Source organism: Populus trichocarpa, chromosome 16 (genome assembly GCF_000002775.5).
Source record: "Populus trichocarpa isolate Nisqually-1 chromosome 16, P.trichocarpa_v4.1, whole genome shotgun sequence".
In the NCBI taxonomy this organism is placed as follows: Eukaryota; Viridiplantae; Streptophyta; class Magnoliopsida; order Malpighiales; family Salicaceae; genus Populus; species Populus trichocarpa.
In genome coordinates, this window is record NC_037300.2 from 7,473,826 (window position 1) to 7,490,817 (window position 16,992).

General features: G+C 33.1%; 2 protein-coding genes and 1 long non-coding RNA gene across 3 annotated transcripts; 2 read left to right on the forward strand and 1 right to left on the reverse strand.

Moving 5' to 3' along the window:
• Window positions 1–226: 226 nt before the first annotated feature.
• Window positions 227–1,307, forward strand: LOC127904443 (uncharacterized). Its single transcript, XR_008057647.1, has 2 exons — window positions 227–862; window positions 950–1,307. It is a non-coding gene; the product is annotated as an uncharacterized LOC127904443 (long non-coding RNA).
• Window positions 1,308–4,119: 2,812 nt separating this feature from the next.
• Window positions 4,120–5,937, forward strand: LOC7486488 (uncharacterized). Its single transcript, XM_002322851.4, has one exon. The coding sequence runs from the start codon at window positions 4,247–4,249 to the stop codon at window positions 5,630–5,632; it is 1,386 nt and encodes a 461-aa protein (XP_002322887.3). The 5' UTR covers window positions 4,120–4,246; the 3' UTR covers window positions 5,633–5,937.
• A 4,739-nt stretch (window positions 5,938–10,676) lies between these two features.
• On the reverse strand, window positions 10,677–11,631 carry LOC7486489 (protein SMALL AUXIN UP-REGULATED RNA 12). Its single transcript, XM_002323435.3, has one exon. It carries the CDS (start codon window positions 11,235–11,237, stop codon window positions 10,866–10,868), a length of 372 nt encoding a protein of 123 aa, XP_002323471.1. The 5' UTR covers window positions 11,238–11,631; the 3' UTR covers window positions 10,677–10,865.
• Window positions 11,632–16,992: the final 5,361 nt, after the last annotated feature.

Sequence of the window (16,992 nt, forward strand, 5' to 3'; positions counted from 1 at the left end):
ATAAATAAAAGTTTTTTTCACATGTAATCATGATTGTTTTCTTTTTGCTCTTGAATAAAAGTTTTTTTCACAGGTAATTATGATTGTTTTTTTTTGTTGTATATATATATATTAATTTGCTATTGTTATCTTCTTTTTTTTGTTGTTGCATGTAACTCAAATAAAACCAATTTTAGTAGTTATTAATTATTATTTTTTTAAAAAAAGTATTTACAATTTGTAAATGTTCTATGGAAAAATAATATGGAATTGGATAGTATCATGAATTTTTACCTAATTTAAGTGTGAGACCACTCACCCGTGCAATATCTCCAAATGGGCTAAAAGAATTATTGGGAGTTGTCAAAAGGGCAATTAATTATTTTAGTGCTGCAAATATTTTTGATTTAATTGGCTTGTTATTATTCTCGTTGTAATAACAGAACGATGTGGCCCTTTTTAGCCCTCGTTCAGATTTGCATTCCATTTCCAAGACTTTCAGGCACGTCACTGTTGTCATACTCTTTTCTTTTTCTTCGTTTTTTTGAATAAAAAACGTTTTGTCTTTTTTGTTTTTGTTATAATTAAAGTTGACAAAGCACTTTATTGACTAATTTATTCACAATAAATTATTGAACTATTTAAATCGCTCTCATATTCTTGTTCATATTATTCTTGCACGAGATTCAACACCCAAAGTACAGGCAGAATGCAATTCCACATCATCAGTATGATTTCTTTGAAAAACAACACAGTCACACTCAAAATAATATATTTTATGAGTTCTGGCCTCTTGATCGGGAAGACAAAATGGCATGGGATGTTTTCCTTAGTTTGCAGAATGCCATTCCACATCATCACCAGTATGATTTCTTTCATCCAAGTAAGAATTTGGCAGATCGCAACTTACGAAGTCTCGAAATGACATCAGTGCTGGTGTTTCTCACATCTGCATTTCCATTTGATGCAGACTGCAGAGAGCAGCATCGATCGCCTCTTCCCAGGGCCATGAACCAACATAGAATCGGATCTCTAATAGTCAACCAAAAGATGTTGTATAAGGAAGATCTTAGCTGCTACATTGCGATGTTGTTGAAGAAGAAACAATCTGAGCTACTACATGGAATCGAAATCAATCTAGGCTTTTTAATTGATTTCTCCCTTCCTGCAATGTTTGCTGTTGAAGAAGAAACAATTTGTCTCTTGCGTTGTTAGAATCTCGCTCTCTTCTCGTTTGAAACTCGCTGCGTTTTGTAACAGGTATGTTACAATTGTTTTTCAAATCGAGATATCGAAATGTGTTGCTAGTGTGTTTTGTTTTTGTTAAATACTGTTAATCAATCACAATATGGGTTGTTTTGACTTGATTTAATAAAAATTGGAAAAAATTTAACTGTTGAAATGTTAATCCTAAAGCTTGAGAAATCCAAAACAATTCAGTGTTTGTTTGAATACCAACAATACTCAAAATCCCACACATGTTTTAGCCATTGTTAACCTAATTAGTCATGTTTTATTGAAAACCATTATAAACCCTAAAATTAAACCTCACAGTTTACTATTCATATAACCTTGATTGTTTTAATTATTACTTTTTTAAAGAGAGAAAAGTTTTCCGTTATTTAAGTTATTCCAAAATTTATAAAAATTAAAAATTAAAAAAAAAAGAGATCAAATTGTAAAATTAGATTGATTAAAATAGATTTTGTTAAAATCAGTAGCCTTGGATAAATTACTTGTTGATTTGGGTTTGTTGAAATTTCAGATTGTGGGGTGGTGAAATTGATATTTTAAAAGATTTGGTTTTGTTTTGTTGGTATAAATTTCATATTAAATTCGAGTTTTGTTGAGTTATTCTGGAATTTATTTTTGTTTTCTTGATTGTCTTGTCTTTTTACATTCATTGATTGAACTTTATAAGTTTAAATTTTTTAATGAATTTTTATTTAGTTCAATAAAAAACTAAAAAGAAAAGTTAAGAGTGGTGAAAGACAAGAGGATATGAGAATAATATCAAGAAATATCAAGTTAAGAGTGAAACACGAGTGAATTGATATATATTTGAGTGCAAACAAATAATGGAGTGTGATGTTTATTACTAACATCTTTTACAACTTTTGAATATATCTTTCAAACACAAGTCAACATCTAATTAAGATGATGGTTTGAGGTCGAATTATTTTAAAGAGACAAGGAAAATGATAAGAATTATTAAGCAACATCACATGATTCATTATATATGTCAATTGAGCTTATTACAAGGTCAAAAGCTAAGATGACTAAAGAGTCATTCAATGGGATAATTCGAGATATTTAGAACTTATTTCTTACAATATTTACGGATTCAACTTTTTAACGTATTTACATACGAATCGAGCTTATTTTTCTAATGTGTAATTTTATATTAATAGGCATAATTTTCAATCTAATCGTTAGATTAAATTGAAATTTTAATTATAAAAACCTTGTTTTCTATAGGGTTAAAATTTTATAGTAATTAGATATGGAAAGACTTTGCGATAAAGCCCATAATTTATTGTTCAAGATTGCAATATTTTCCTAATTGATTTATGAATTTTCTCCTATTTTTAGAACTATGTTGTTATTTTCCAACTTTTTTTAGGATATATTAGCTAGTATAAATAAATTTATTTAGCTTGTATTGGAATTTTGAATATTTTGATTTAAAAAATAATATTTATATTTTTAGTTTTTCATTGAACTCTTCTGGATTTATCAAAAATTACTTTTTTTGGCATTCATCCTTATACTTTTTTAGATATAATTTCATATAGAATTACAATTATATTATTCTTATAATTTCTTAATACATTCACATCACAATAATAAAAATATATTTTTTAAAATTTTCTTTTATAATTTTGATAATTTTGTTTCTTCAATAAATAAATACTGAATAAAAAAGTTGCCAAAAAGGAATTGTATTAGTAGGATAAAGAGTTTTTTTTTTTTATAATTAAAATGATGTCTTTTTTATTCTTATTTTGAATTATTCCGGGTCTTTTGAATATTTATTCCAATTGTCTTCTAGTTTTATTAATAAAGTACATGCTAAAGAAAAATTCTATTTTTTGGCTTGAGAAAATAAATTCATAAGAAAAAGTACTATACTAACAAATTATTTTATTTCAACAAAATTTAAATGATTCCTTTTCTTATAAAAAATCATTGACATATAATTAAATAAAAAAACTAAATAACTCTCCACAACATAAAAATGAATATCTTAAACTATATCTATATCTATCTCTTAATTTCTAATTTAATTTTTAATTTACATTAACATTTTTTTTCTAATATTTATTTATATTTATATTTATAATTTTTAATTTATTTAATTAAATATATGTGTCAACTTTTCAATTCTCAATAAAAATATTCTTCAAGCTAGAAAATGAATTAACATCACTAGAATTTATTTATTTTTTTTAAAATAATTTTTAATAGGACTCGTGACACAAGTAAATTGTCTAGTAATAATTCTATAAATTATTAATACGATTCAAATTATTTAGTAAATGGAATTCAATTTAACATTTGGTTGCACATAAGGTGTAAGGTGCTTTTATATTACAAATATAAGTTAGTCCATTTAATATTAAGGATGGATTCACTTCATTATATATATATATATATATATATATATATATATATATATATATATATATATATATATATATATAAAGAAAAAAGGAAGAAGAAGATGGATTTACTTCCTATGCCAAAACCCCCCAAGGACTTGGAGTTTATGTTTTTTTTTTTTTTTTGCAACATCATCACAAAAATTATTAAAATTATAGTCTTTAAATCTTATTACCTAACCATTTTCTGTCTAAATCTTTCATCTTATACCAAAATAATCTTAAGAATTTTACCTAAAAATCTCATACACAAATCTTAAAGAAAGAGAAAAAAACGAGGAACGCCTCCAATATATATATATATATATATATATAGTCATAATTCAAAAATAATTTGCTTGTGAAAATATTAGGATTAAATATTTAGCAATCTATCACGTGTTTTTATTTTTAACAAGTTAAAATTTACTATTCATCCTTAAATGCAATTAAATTTCACTTCATGCTGCTGCTGTTGTTTAACTAACTGAAAAGGAAGAAGCGTTTAGTCACCACCTCCATTTCCATCGCGTGAAGAAACTAACCCATCCCCTACTCCTCCTCCTCCTCCTCAACTCGAACCCCTCCTTGTCAACAACACCCAAAAAGAAAAGAAAAGAAAAAAAATGACCGATCAGTCGTCCCGTCTAAGCATCACCAACCTTCGGACAGCCTCGAAGCTAATCAAACAGGCTGCCTCAACCTTCTCCTCCAATCTCTTCACCTTACTCTTCCTCTCTTTGTTGCTTTTCTCTTTCCGTACATTCTTCGAAAATGGGGCCCACGTCTTCTCTTCTTTCATCGACCGCGACCCTTCTCTCAAGTCACTCCTCTCCCGTCTCGACCTTGCCGGCCGCCACCACCACCGCATTCACCATCCCCTCCCTCGCCGTCGCCGTCCCTTCCTCCACCTCACTCGTGTCGGTACCCTAGATGATGATTTCTTTTCTGCTGATGAAGAATCTGATTCCCCCCTCTTCCCGAAGTTCCCTCCCAATAGGAGCTTCGTGATTCTCCACAACTTCGATCCCAAATTCGGATTTTCCGACGCCGTCATCGATAACGGGATTAAAGTCCCGGAAATTGTCCGGTCCGGTATTCAGTTCAAGGCCGCGGAAGAAATTCATTCGTATGTTGATAATACAAATCATGATAACGATGAGGATAGTGAAAGAAGCCGCGAAGATTTTAATAGTAAAGAGAATGGAGAGGAGAAGATAGTGGGTTTGCAGTTTCTAGTGAAGGGGTTGGAATTGGGGAGACGCGACGCAACTGCCTTGTTTTTTCTAGTAAGTTTTCTATCTGCTGCTTATGGTTGGGTCATTTTAGGATTTACTGCAATATATTCGTGGGTTTTAGGTATTGTTTTTGTTGTTGTTGTTAATGATTTGTTAGGGAGGTATGGTTCGTTTATTGGGGTTGTTTGGGATGGGTCTAGATTAGGGAGTAAGAGATTAGCTGGGTTTATTTTGATGAGGTGGGCAGTGAGGGATGCTTTGACTCAGTTGGTGGGCTTGTGGTTTTTTGGTGAAATTGAGGATCAGTATTCATTTTTTAAGCTTTTCATCAGGTTGAAGTTGATGCCGTTTTCGATTATGTTACCATGGATTAATGGGTTTGAGAAGGAGATTTCGAGGTTTTTGGTTATTTGGATGTTGTTGGATTTGGTCGTGGGGTTTATATTTGCTGTGGATGCTTGGGTTACAGTTGTGGATACGAGGAGAACTGGGAGAGAAATTTTGAAAGAAGGCTGTTATTTAATATCCACAATGTTTAATCAGGCAGTACAGATTAAATGTTACGAGGAAATACTTTGTGGGTCAGCTGCGAGATGGGTTTTTTCTCGGGTTTTTGGGAAGTTTTTGGCCACCCTTTTGCAGTCAACATTTGAGGTTTACTTTATGGTGGCTTGGCTCATTTTTTACTTCGTGGCGAGGTGTAAGGAAGCTGATTCTGATGGAAGGAGGTTTGGGAGGAGAGAATTAGAGGGGTTGATTGATGGCCTAAGATGATAACCATAGATGATGAGATTTCTGCTCTTTCATTTGCAGGCTGATTCAACAACGATGCTTAAATAGCGAGTGCGATAATCTGTCAGTACACTATATGTGTGCTGTTTTTGAATTCCCAGTGAGTCAGCATTGCCAGTGGCTGCTGTAGCCACCAAAAATGTTATGTATTTTTATTGCGAGGCAATATACTACTTGTGTATAAACTCACAAGTGCTTCATGTGTATATTTGTTGCAATCATTGTTCTAAATGCCTTTCAATACTGTTGCTGCTGTTGATCATGATATGGATGAAGGTATTTACTTACATCACCCTGAGTATTTCTTATGCGCAGTTAACTCCAGAAGTTTGTGATTTTTTGTCTTGTGCTCTCTTTTTTTTTCATCTAAGCTAGACAGCGGGGTTTAGTTCTGTTGTGCATTTCATGTGGATTTTTTCTTGATTCTCCTTGCTGCTTGTTAGAAGAAAGAATCTTGGCTGTGTTATTCTTGCAATAAATTAAGTATCGTAATCCGAAACAAATTGATAGACTTTTATCACTAACAGTAAGGACTGATGCGGCAAGCGTTTTCTGTGATGCTGACTCATCTCCTTGTTAAATTTTGGTAGACATAAAAACAACTTGAGGTATTTCAAAAGGTTGTCATCCCTTGGTAGCATTCAGATGCTGTCCTATTTAGCTTCTGTCCCGGACACAATCCAAACTCTACCTTTAAATCTACATATTCCTGTGTTGTTGAACTAATGCAGAGAGTTACATAAACGTAAATAGATTTCATCTAAAATATATAAAATTTATCCACAACTTTTGTCAAAAAGCTATGGTGAGATTACTTTGTTCCAGTCTTTTTTTTTTACCGGTACACATAGATGGTGATGTATTGTTAGTACATTTGATAGAAAGGTGTTAGTATGTACTCGATTTCATCTGTCCTAAATTTTCAGTTCTCATAATTATTTTGCATAGATGCTCGTCAAGTGTGTTTAGAAGTCAAGAAGTTAGTGGTGAAGGGTTCTTCATTGCCCATGCTGGGATAAGAGAACTGATTGAGATATTCTCTTAGTTTCCTTGTTTACTTTGTGACTTCATCCGAAGAATTGTGAGATCTTAGGAAGAGTTATCTATCTTGAGTGTTTGATGAAGTCTATTAGAATAGAGGCATTACTGTTATGAACAATGATTCTGGTTTGAGAAAGGCTGGCATAGTTGGTGTGCAAATATTTAGACATTTGAGATCTATAAATGAGGTTACTTGTTTCAGCTCTTCAGATGCTTTCTCTGTTTTCAGTGGTATACACAGATAGTGACCTGGAGCTCATGTGTTTGAAGAGGTAGTAGTACATATTCTTTATTATATTTTAGCAAATATGTTGAAGAGATGCTCACAAAATATAAGAAAATTTAAGTTGACAAGTTTAGTGATGGATTCTTAGATTATCTTAACATGGTGAGGATATTAGAAGGTGCATGAGGTGTAAAGCTTTTGAGGAATATTTCTTCTGGTGAGAAAAAACACTTTTGAGGGGGGGGGGGGGGGGGGTGTTATTTCCAAGTCTTCCCCTTATTTGCCTGCAAGGGTGGGATAAATTTCTCTGTAGTTTTCCTTTGAACAACTGAGAAACTCAATCATGGAGATCTGTTTTCAATATTTGCATTGAACAGGTAATGGACATACCTGCAGCATATTTCAATAGACCCCAATACTTGATTTACTTTTTTTATAATTTTATTGGACTCTAAGGGAGTGTTTCGCGTTTCCAAAAAATTCAATTTTTTTTTGCATGTTTTGATGCGCTGATCTCAAAAATGATTTTAAAAAATAAAAATAAAAAAGCATCATTTTGATGCATTTCGGCATGAAAAATACTTTGAAAAGCAACCGCAACCACACTCTCAAACAGGGCACTGACTTTTAGACACTGTGTCATGTTGTTTGCTTCTATTCCATATGCTTTCTCCAATTCCCCTGGATGTGAATAAGTAATCCAATATACACTCTCCTTTCTCCTTTTTAACTTTTTGATTATATAAACTTCTTTCTCACCTCTTTGACGTTAAAAAAGAATTGAGTTTAGTTTTGCATGTAATGTGTACTTTCCTTTGACGGACTTTGCCTTTTATTACGATCAGCAATCTTGGTTATGTCACTCTTACAGTGGATCAATTATCTGAATGAGAAACAAATTACCCTCTTCAATTATCTAGCAAGTGCTTGCTGATGCTTAGTCACTGTATCAATCCCTTGTTAATTGGTTTGTTTAACATTTTAAAAAAAAAAGAGTTTAGCATTCCAAAAGATGGTGCAAAGCAGCCGTTCCTTACTGTTGTCTTCTGAGAGGAAAAACTAAAAGATTTGATCTAATCAAGGACATTCGTGAAAGAGCTATGATGAAAGGGAAGATTAAGGTGAGGTTACTTGTTTTTGTTATTTTTCCTTCTGCTTTCTCTATCATTTATTATGTGCATAAATAGGGGGAATGTTCTTCTATCTCGTTTCAAGTAAGTGTAGCTAGTATATTGTCAATTTCATTTGTTTAAGATTTTCAATTTTAGCTATTATTCTTAAGAGATGCTTACATTTGTTGAAAGTTGAGAAGTTTGAATACTACTGATCGAGAAATTCTCAGTTTCTTTCTGATTTCATCTCAGAACATTGAGAGTTTTAGGAAGAGTTATGAAGGTTTTTGAATAAGTATAGAACGGGGTCATCAGTGCTGTAATAAGCCTTAGATTTAGAGAAGGCTGGTGTATTGGGTGTGCAGTATTTCAGGCATTGAAGTCCTGAGGAGAAAACTGAAAGATAATTATTGCCAAGTTTTTATCATTTAGATCGAGTTTGGCAATTTTTGGTTTCTCCCATTTTGATTCGAGTAGGCAATTTTAGGGTAAATTTGACGTTTTACTTTCCTGAAGCCTGATGTCCTGTGCTTGTTACTTTCCTAAACTCCTGGGACATCGGTACATAGGGTATTCATGGTTCGGTTCGGTTCGGGTTAAAAAATTCAACCGAACTAGAAGTTGTGATTTCTGAAAAATTTGACCCGGACCTAACCGAAAACCAGTTCAAACTGAACTGGTTCAGTTTGGTTGGGTATATATTGGTTTTTTTATTTTGAAAACCGGAAAAACAGATAGCTCCCATAAAGTTATACCAGTATAAAGAAAAAGATAACTATGTAGAGGGAGAAGATACTAACAATAAAACAAAAATTACAAATAACTAGAGTAGATTGAACAAACACTAACATCAGACTTTGGATTACCTACAGTTCTTGTTATTGACAGTAGCAAAAACTCAAACTATGTAATCTTAAAATCAACAATAAATATTAAATAATCACAAGCATGACTAATTCATTAGAAACAAAAACACTTTTTCAAAGGAAAAAGAACAAAACAACAAACCAATCAAATAGTTTATTACTTTGAAATTTTAAAATGGAGATGCATGTTCTTAAAATATAAATCATTCAGCCTCGTTTTTTTTGGCTGTGATTCAAGATGTGCTCCAACTTGTTTTGTTATTAAAACAAAGAAGGTAAATCATTGAACCTATCTTTTTGACTTTGTAATGTAGAAGTACAATATTTGACTTTGCAAGAGAATGAACAGAACAAAGGGAAAGAGAGACCAGAAAAACGAGTCACAGGAGAGAATGAGAGGGGGGAGGGGCGGCTGAAACAAAATCTTTAGGGTAAAAATGTTTTTAATTTTCTATTTATACCTGTTTTGTATTAGTTGGTTTAAATTTGATTCAATTGGTTTTAGTTTTCTAAAACAAAAACCGAACTGAACCGAGTGATTTTTCTGGTTTTTAAATCGGTTTCTTTGGTTGTTTCTCTTAGTTCGGTTTTTTTGGTTAATGTTTTTTGGTGTTCTTAATTTAATCGGTTAGTCGGTTTTTTTTTTCCACCCCTATTGGTATGGACCCATAGCTGTAGCACTAAAAAAGTAGTGACCTATCAACCATGCATGGTCCAGCAAAATAACTTTAATTCTCCTCTTACCAGATGCAATTATTAATTTACAGAATGAATGGCTTGACGAAGTGTAAGATAGTCTTGAATCATATAAATCTAGAGTCTATGAGACATCCCAGAGGGAAATAAACGTTTCCATTTGATTTTTTTTTTCTGGAGTTAATGATGTATCAACTCGCCAAATGTATCAGTTGTCTTCATTTTGTTGAATTCTTTGCTTGGCAGCATGTTTTCCGGTCCAAAATGGTTTTATTTGGACATCATAGCAGAGTCAGCTGTAATATGAAAATAGAGTAAGAAAGGAGTTAATTCAAGGGGCTGGAGGCTGGAGGCAGGGGAGGGTAGAATTCCCTATCTTTATTCCCTTTTCCCTGTTGTATCATGTCACTTTGCATCACCAAGTCATCATATGCTTCTGCTAGAGGTTTCAATTGGAGCTATAACGCATTTTTAACTTCCGGTGGAAAGGTGAGTGGGAGCTAATTCTCTTCGATTCTCAGGTGATGAACATGATCCCATGCAACTGTTTCCTTGCTGACCTGGAGACACTTGTTTCAAATCCAATAATATGAAGTCTAATAATCTGTCCATCATATTAAAAGTTCTGGCTTCACCAATCACCATGCATGGTGATGCCTTCAAATTCTTTATGATGCCTCTTCTTGTAAGAAGTGCATCCACTGACCTTAATTTCTTTCAATTTTATTGCGTAGCCTGGCCATCAACTTGCAAGGAGCAAGTTTAGACCGAATAGAGATACAAAATGTTTTGAAAGAAGTATGATACCGTAGAAGATTGGCGAAGATTGGCCATGGTCGAGTTTGTACATATTCTGTTTAGCTATGCAAGATTGCAAGGTATCATGACACAACATACTAGGCCAATTTGCTTTGGAGGTCAAATTGCAGACTTGTGAAAGCTCTTTGCTTATCAAACTCCAAATTTGTCGTCACTTGAAAGCTGTCATAATGCAGTTACTAACTTTAGTACTGTACAGGGCTCATGGCCCTCATCTCATCTAGTAGGTGTAGCAGGTTCCATATTCAATCAGCTTGCTTAAGCCTTTTTCCCCTAGGAAGCAGGATGGTAAAGCAGAACAGAATCACCCTACTTTGAATTGAATTGCAATTATGAGCTAGACAATCTTTATGTTACAATCCTACAAAGTGTACAGCATATCATGTCTACATATTAGCATTAGTGTAACCCTCATGAATCAATCAATTTTTTTTCAAAACTCTACAGATGAATTATTAAAGACACAAACACATCTTTCGATCCCGTGGGGAGCCAGCACAGCGAACAACATCAAGGAAAATGTTCTCATCGCAAGGAATGCATAGTTTGGAGCCAGCAGTGAAATCATATTCATCCTGAGCTTGATCCAGCAGTGCCTTGAAGAGTGGATGCTTGAGTAAGGTAATCTTGATTACAAACCGCTTATTGTTCTCGCCTACATAGACCACTAAATGACCCTTTGGGACATCTCTTGGAATCGACTTCCCTTCATACGTGGAAGGCCACAAACCCCAATATTGGTACTCACAGCAAGGCATGACTTTACTTCCCGTCTTTCTCCATTTGCTAAGGGATGCCACAAGAAAGTTCCTCCTAGTATTCTTCATATTAATTGTTTAGACGCGAAAAAGATGGAGAAAGAAAAAGAGAAAGAGAAAGTGTTGTTGAAGTATATATATGAAAGAGAGCAGAAGAGGTGGGGGTGGAGGTACGACAGTGAAAGAGGCTTATATATAAATGTAGAATCGGGAAGAGGAAGCCACTCTTTTGGAGCATTAAACGGTTGACAATATGGGCAGCTAAGAGGATGAGTAATGAAATATTTTAAGCGTATATGTACTTAGTTGTACACTACTTGGTATGGGTACAAAAATACATATATAATATACTGTAGTGTCTGGTGCACTTTGCCGTGCTGTACCTCTCTTCGGTTTTTCAAAAAGTAATGCATCTTGATACGAAGGTGTACGAACATGCATCTTATGATTTAAAGCGATTAAATTATAGTCCATATATATATATATATATATATATATATATATATATATATATATATATATATATAGAGATAGAGAGAGAGAGAGAGAGAGCAAAGATAAGTTACGACCCCACAAGTTGAGAGAGCGGAAAAGATAAGATATGAAGGAAGGGAAGGGATGGGTTTCTTGGGCAAAGTGCGATCCCACTCTTTTTTTTTTTATAATACATAAATGTTCTAATGAATATAGTAAGATATATACATCAGTTTGCTCTGAATTCTGATCAGAGAGAGAGATAACTTTTCGAGCTCAGTTATGCAAATTAATGATAAGAGAACTGAATACAAAACCTGTTCAAATGAAGTGAGAGATCACTACTCTATAAATGGTTTTATTGCAAGAAAATGGGGTTTAAATAATTAATCAAGTTCCATTAAGCATGATGGTTCTTTCAGTAGAGTTACGTAATCAGCCAACTAATGAAATTGATTATGTGGTTAGCTCTGCTGGAACTCACGTTTGGTGAATGGCTTACATATTGCAATATGACCAGTGGCCGGCTTTGCCTTTGCAATGTTTTCCTCTATCATCTATATCAGCTCGCCGTACCCTATATTCAACTCATCTTAATTCATGATCCTTAGAGTTGAAGTTGTGTGCTTTCCGTACAATGGTGTTGTTTTGCAAGGGAGGAGTATTTTGGAATCTCTGCAACGCATGCAGGAAATGGGCTATATGCTTTCTGCACTGCAAAATGGACGGAATGAACATATCTTAGATATTTTAGTATAATTCCCTTAATTTGACTCCTTCTCTGTTCTCTTACCTACCAAAATCACTTCCTCGAGGGTTTCAGATTCATCCATTTTCAAATGAACTGCATGTACTAGTTTTTAGTTCTGTTAACTTGTTAATGCCTGGATGAAGCATTGCCTGCAAAAGATTCTTCAAGTAAATGTTCGTGTTTAAATCTCATGTGCCTATGGGTGGTCTTATTTTTAATTCTTAGGAAATCAAAGTCATATAAATGATGCCTCATTTAGTACAAGATAGCACGAGTTTCGAGTTCAAAAACATTTCATATCAGAAAATCATATCTTAAAACTTCATCCGGCACATCCTTCACTGTATTTTATCTAGGATCATATATACACACCATCCCAGGACTCAAATCCCTAGATGATAACTCGGAGATTGAAGAGTGAATCCATTCAATCAACATTCGAGCTAAGCCTCCAAGGATTGATCTCTCCATACATACTGAAAAATAGAGATACTAGAAAATAAATCGCTCTTATTGCTGCAGTGAGGAAGGGGGTGTGGTATATAGTTTTGAAGTGGTTGTTGAAGGAAGTAGTGTGGTGAGAGACGATTGAAAGCCAGCACATTGGATGTCTATCTATGGCTTAATTCAAACATTTTGAGGTTGAATATCTGTGTCTGTCTTTTAAGTGAAGGAGACAAGAGAACTGTCTGCTAAAAAGTAGTGGAAAGACGCGTGTAGCAAAATGACTCGCCTTGGAAACTCTTGTGACCTTGTGTCAGTGTGAATAACAAGTAATAAGAGGAACAATTGTCCTCGGAAAATCCCCGTAGAATAATGCTATATATGTTGTAATAGAGAATTATAGCTGTGAGAATTGAGATTACTCACATTTCACATAAAAAAATGCAGCCAGAGGATCCACACACACACACTGTATTGTTATACTATAAAACTAAAATATCCTTTTATTTTGCTGTCGTTTCGTTACTGTACACTAACACACAATCAACGGTGAATTGCGTTGTTACCATACACTGTAATCTATAAAAACTTAGTTTGATTTTTGAAGTCTTTTTTTTTAAAAAAAAAAAAATTAATTTGTTCTTTAAAGTTTTTTATTTTTATATTTTTGGATCCAGGTGTTCATGCTTTGGTTCTAAAATTTTATTCTTTTCTCGTATTTTAGTCCCTGGACGTTGACAAAGTCCAATTTGGTCCTCAAATCTTTTGCAAAAGTTCATTTTGGTCCCTAAAATTTTTTATTTTTATATTTTATGTCCCAATAATTTTAAGTGTTTATGTTTTGATCCTAAAAATTCATTTCCCTCACATTCTGGTCCATTGATGTTAGGAGAGGAGAGAGAAAGATTTTGATTGTTCACATTTCAACCACAAAAAAAAAAAAAAAAATCTTGATGTTAATGGATTCATTTTAGAAAAAAGAGTTTAATAAATATGGTTTTCTCCTTTAACCTTGCTGAAAAAAGTAGAGCGGAGTACATAAAGTTTTTTTTATTTGGTTTTATTCTTAGTTTTTAAACTGATTAAAGGTTGTAATGGAGTTGGAAATGAGTCTACTAAGGTTCATATGGTGTTTTTAGATAAAAACAAGTTGAGATTTGGGTTTTGAAGGTCCTACAACTCGAACCCTGATTTTTCAATAGATAACACATTGTTTGTCAGGTGGACGATGCATCATCCATTTTATTTAAAAAAAATGCAGCGTTCGTTCTTTTGTTTTTGAAAAAAAATACACACCTCGGCTGTTTCCTTTTAGGCGAAGTGTGTGGGCTTGTCTGTAAAATTTTGGTTATTTTTTTTCTTCAAAATATTAAATTTTAACCTGGAGATAGAATGAGTTAAATTAAATTGAGGATGTAGGATTAAATAACAAAGATGCAATTAAAAGAAATAAAAGAAAGTATGGCATTATTGTTGGAAAAGAAGAAAAGATGGGGTCAAAATATAATTATTAAGCAAAATGGGGTTGAATTGTAAATGTTAAAATATTTGATTATAAATACTCAAGTTCTTCTAAATAAAGTTAATCTTCTTTGTAATATGGCCTCCTCGGATACTAATAAAAGGCTTTATATTTCGTAGGGTATTTCTGTGATATTTTTTTTATTCTAGTTGATTTATTTTTTATTTAAGTTTTGAGGGCATGTCCTTTTAGCCTTTTTTTGGTGCATGCCCCTTTTATTTCATGTTTATTTTTGGTTTTAGGTTGGGCGGGTTTTAGTCGCTTATTCAAGCTTTATGGGCCTCATCCTAAGTTGTTGGATTGTTCCCTTTTGGTTAATATACTTACTTTATCCAAAAAAAGAACATCTTGATCACGTGGTCAAGCAACCTCCAATGAAGTAAATAACAACCTGAAAAGCCAAAAATCAAGTTTGATAAAACCTTGACCCAGAGGTATCCATATACCTAAGAACCAAAGGAATTGGACAAAGACTTGGACTCATAGATAACCTTGTATTTAAGAACCCTAAGTATACAAATAACGTCATGAAGCCAGTTAATCTTCGATAAGTCAATATATAATATTTGCCCCTGCAAAGAAACGTTGTTTTGTCACAAACAAATAAATAGAAAACTCATGTTTATTCTTCAACTTTCTGCTGAAATTTGAAGCTAAAAATATATAATATACTCTCCTCTAACTAAACCTGCTAGACCCATTTTGGGTTGCAAGCTAATAAGCCTAAACTAGTAATCAACTAACATAAGTCCAATAATGAAATAAATCTCTAAACAATGTCTAATGGGTCAGAACAAACTCAAATTAAAAATAATTATTCAACAAACATAAATAAATAAAATAGGATAATAAAACAAAGTCTTCATGCCAAAATTCCTCCATGTAGCTCGAATCTCTAATTTTTATATATTTTTGCAAATTTTCATTCTCGTCTAGATGAATTATTAATCCTACCATATATGGATAGAAATCTTGAGATGTCTAGTTTCTACAACAAGTTGAATCGTAGAAAAATTCCACTTGTAGTTTGATATATGTCCCAAACAGTACACAAAGGTCAAGTTCAACAGATTTAACAAGATTATTTAGTAAATTCTAACCTCTAAAATAGTATGTTCTTGGACTCCATTGGACCTAAAAATTTACCAAACTATACTTCCATATATCTGGTATCTCCCTGTAAAATTTTAGTTCATTCTGATGTACTCTTTAAGAGATATGTTTGATCTCGCAAAACTAGTCAGTAGACATTTTAAGGCTAAATTCAGACCCGACTTAGTTCATATCATACTCCCCTTCTTTAAAAAGATTCAAACTCAAATCTGTATCATAGAAAACATCTTATAAGGTTAAGAAATCAATATCAAGCTAAAGAATAACATCATCATCATCAAACCCAAGAAAAACCTTGTTAGCAAAGAAGATTCTCTTGATATACAAGCTCTCATTTTCAGCCATCTTCTTCTTTTTTAATTTTAGTTGCTCCTCATATATTTGTTTAGGTGTCAAAGATACAACATTTATAGGTCTTTCTTTCATCTCAAAGGAATACCTATTTTTCACTCCATCATTTATAACTCTCTTGTCATATTGTCATGGTCTATCAAGCATCCTCTAATGGTGACATTTTCTCCTCTTCATCCTCCCCTCATTATTAGCTTTCATAACCATGACTCTTTTGTTTGGATTGTGAAACAACATGACTAAAACTCAAACAATGAAAGCATTTAATGTCACGGTTACAAGAAGTAGGAGTAACATTGTTACCTTTAATAATGATTGAGGTGTTTTTCTTCTCTCTAGGGTATTCGGCCTTGCCCTTCTTATTCTGCTGTGATGGACCAACCCCAGTGTTATCCTTTCAACTAGGTTTCAAAGGTTCTAATGTTTGGCTTTGCCAAATGGTACCTTTTTGTTTAAGTTGTTTCTCCATATTTTTGGCCATATGCACTATCTCCTCCAGCTTCACATAATGATTAAAGCCATTCATGAATCTAGCCTCTGCAACCTTTGATAAAATTCTCTATAATTGTGGTTTGGCACAAATCTCCTCCTCATAAGGGATTTTATCATGTCCTAAGTATCAATTTGTCTCTCATAATTCCTTTTATGGTATGTCACTAACTGATCCCACCACACAATGGCAAAGTTAGTAAAAGCAATCACAGTAAAGCTTGACTTTCTTGGGCTCCAGATAATTATGACACTAAAAAATCCACTCCACATTCTTCTTTCATTCTAAATAAACTTCATGATCATTTTTCCCATAAAAAGCCGGTATTTTTAACTTAATTGTTGTACCCAAATTTTCACCTAACTCATCATTATGGTCTAATACATATAATTACCCCTCTAGCTAAAATTATCACAATATCTCTCCCATATAAACTGACAATTTTGTTGTTATCCAAAACATTCCCCATGTCCCGCGGACATAACTTCAAAATCAACATCACTCATATCCGTATTTTCAGCCACAAACTCATTCATATTAGTGTTAACTCACCTAACAGCCCTCCTAACATTAAATTTTCTTCACTCAGACCTAATTTGAACCCTACCATGATCATTACCTATCTAATCTATATCCAAATTCATTGGCCATTCGTTCCATTCACTGATTGATAATGCAT

What these genes read in the sequence shown, in the direction of transcription:
- LOC7486488 (XM_002322851.4), top strand. Translation starts at nt 4,247, where the DNA reads ATGACCGATCAGTCGTCCCGTCTAAGCATCACCAACCTTCGGACAGCC.
- LOC7486489 (XM_002323435.3), bottom strand. Translation starts at nt 11,237, where the DNA reads ATGAAGAATACTAGGAGGAACTTTCTTGTGGCATCCCTTAGCAAATGG.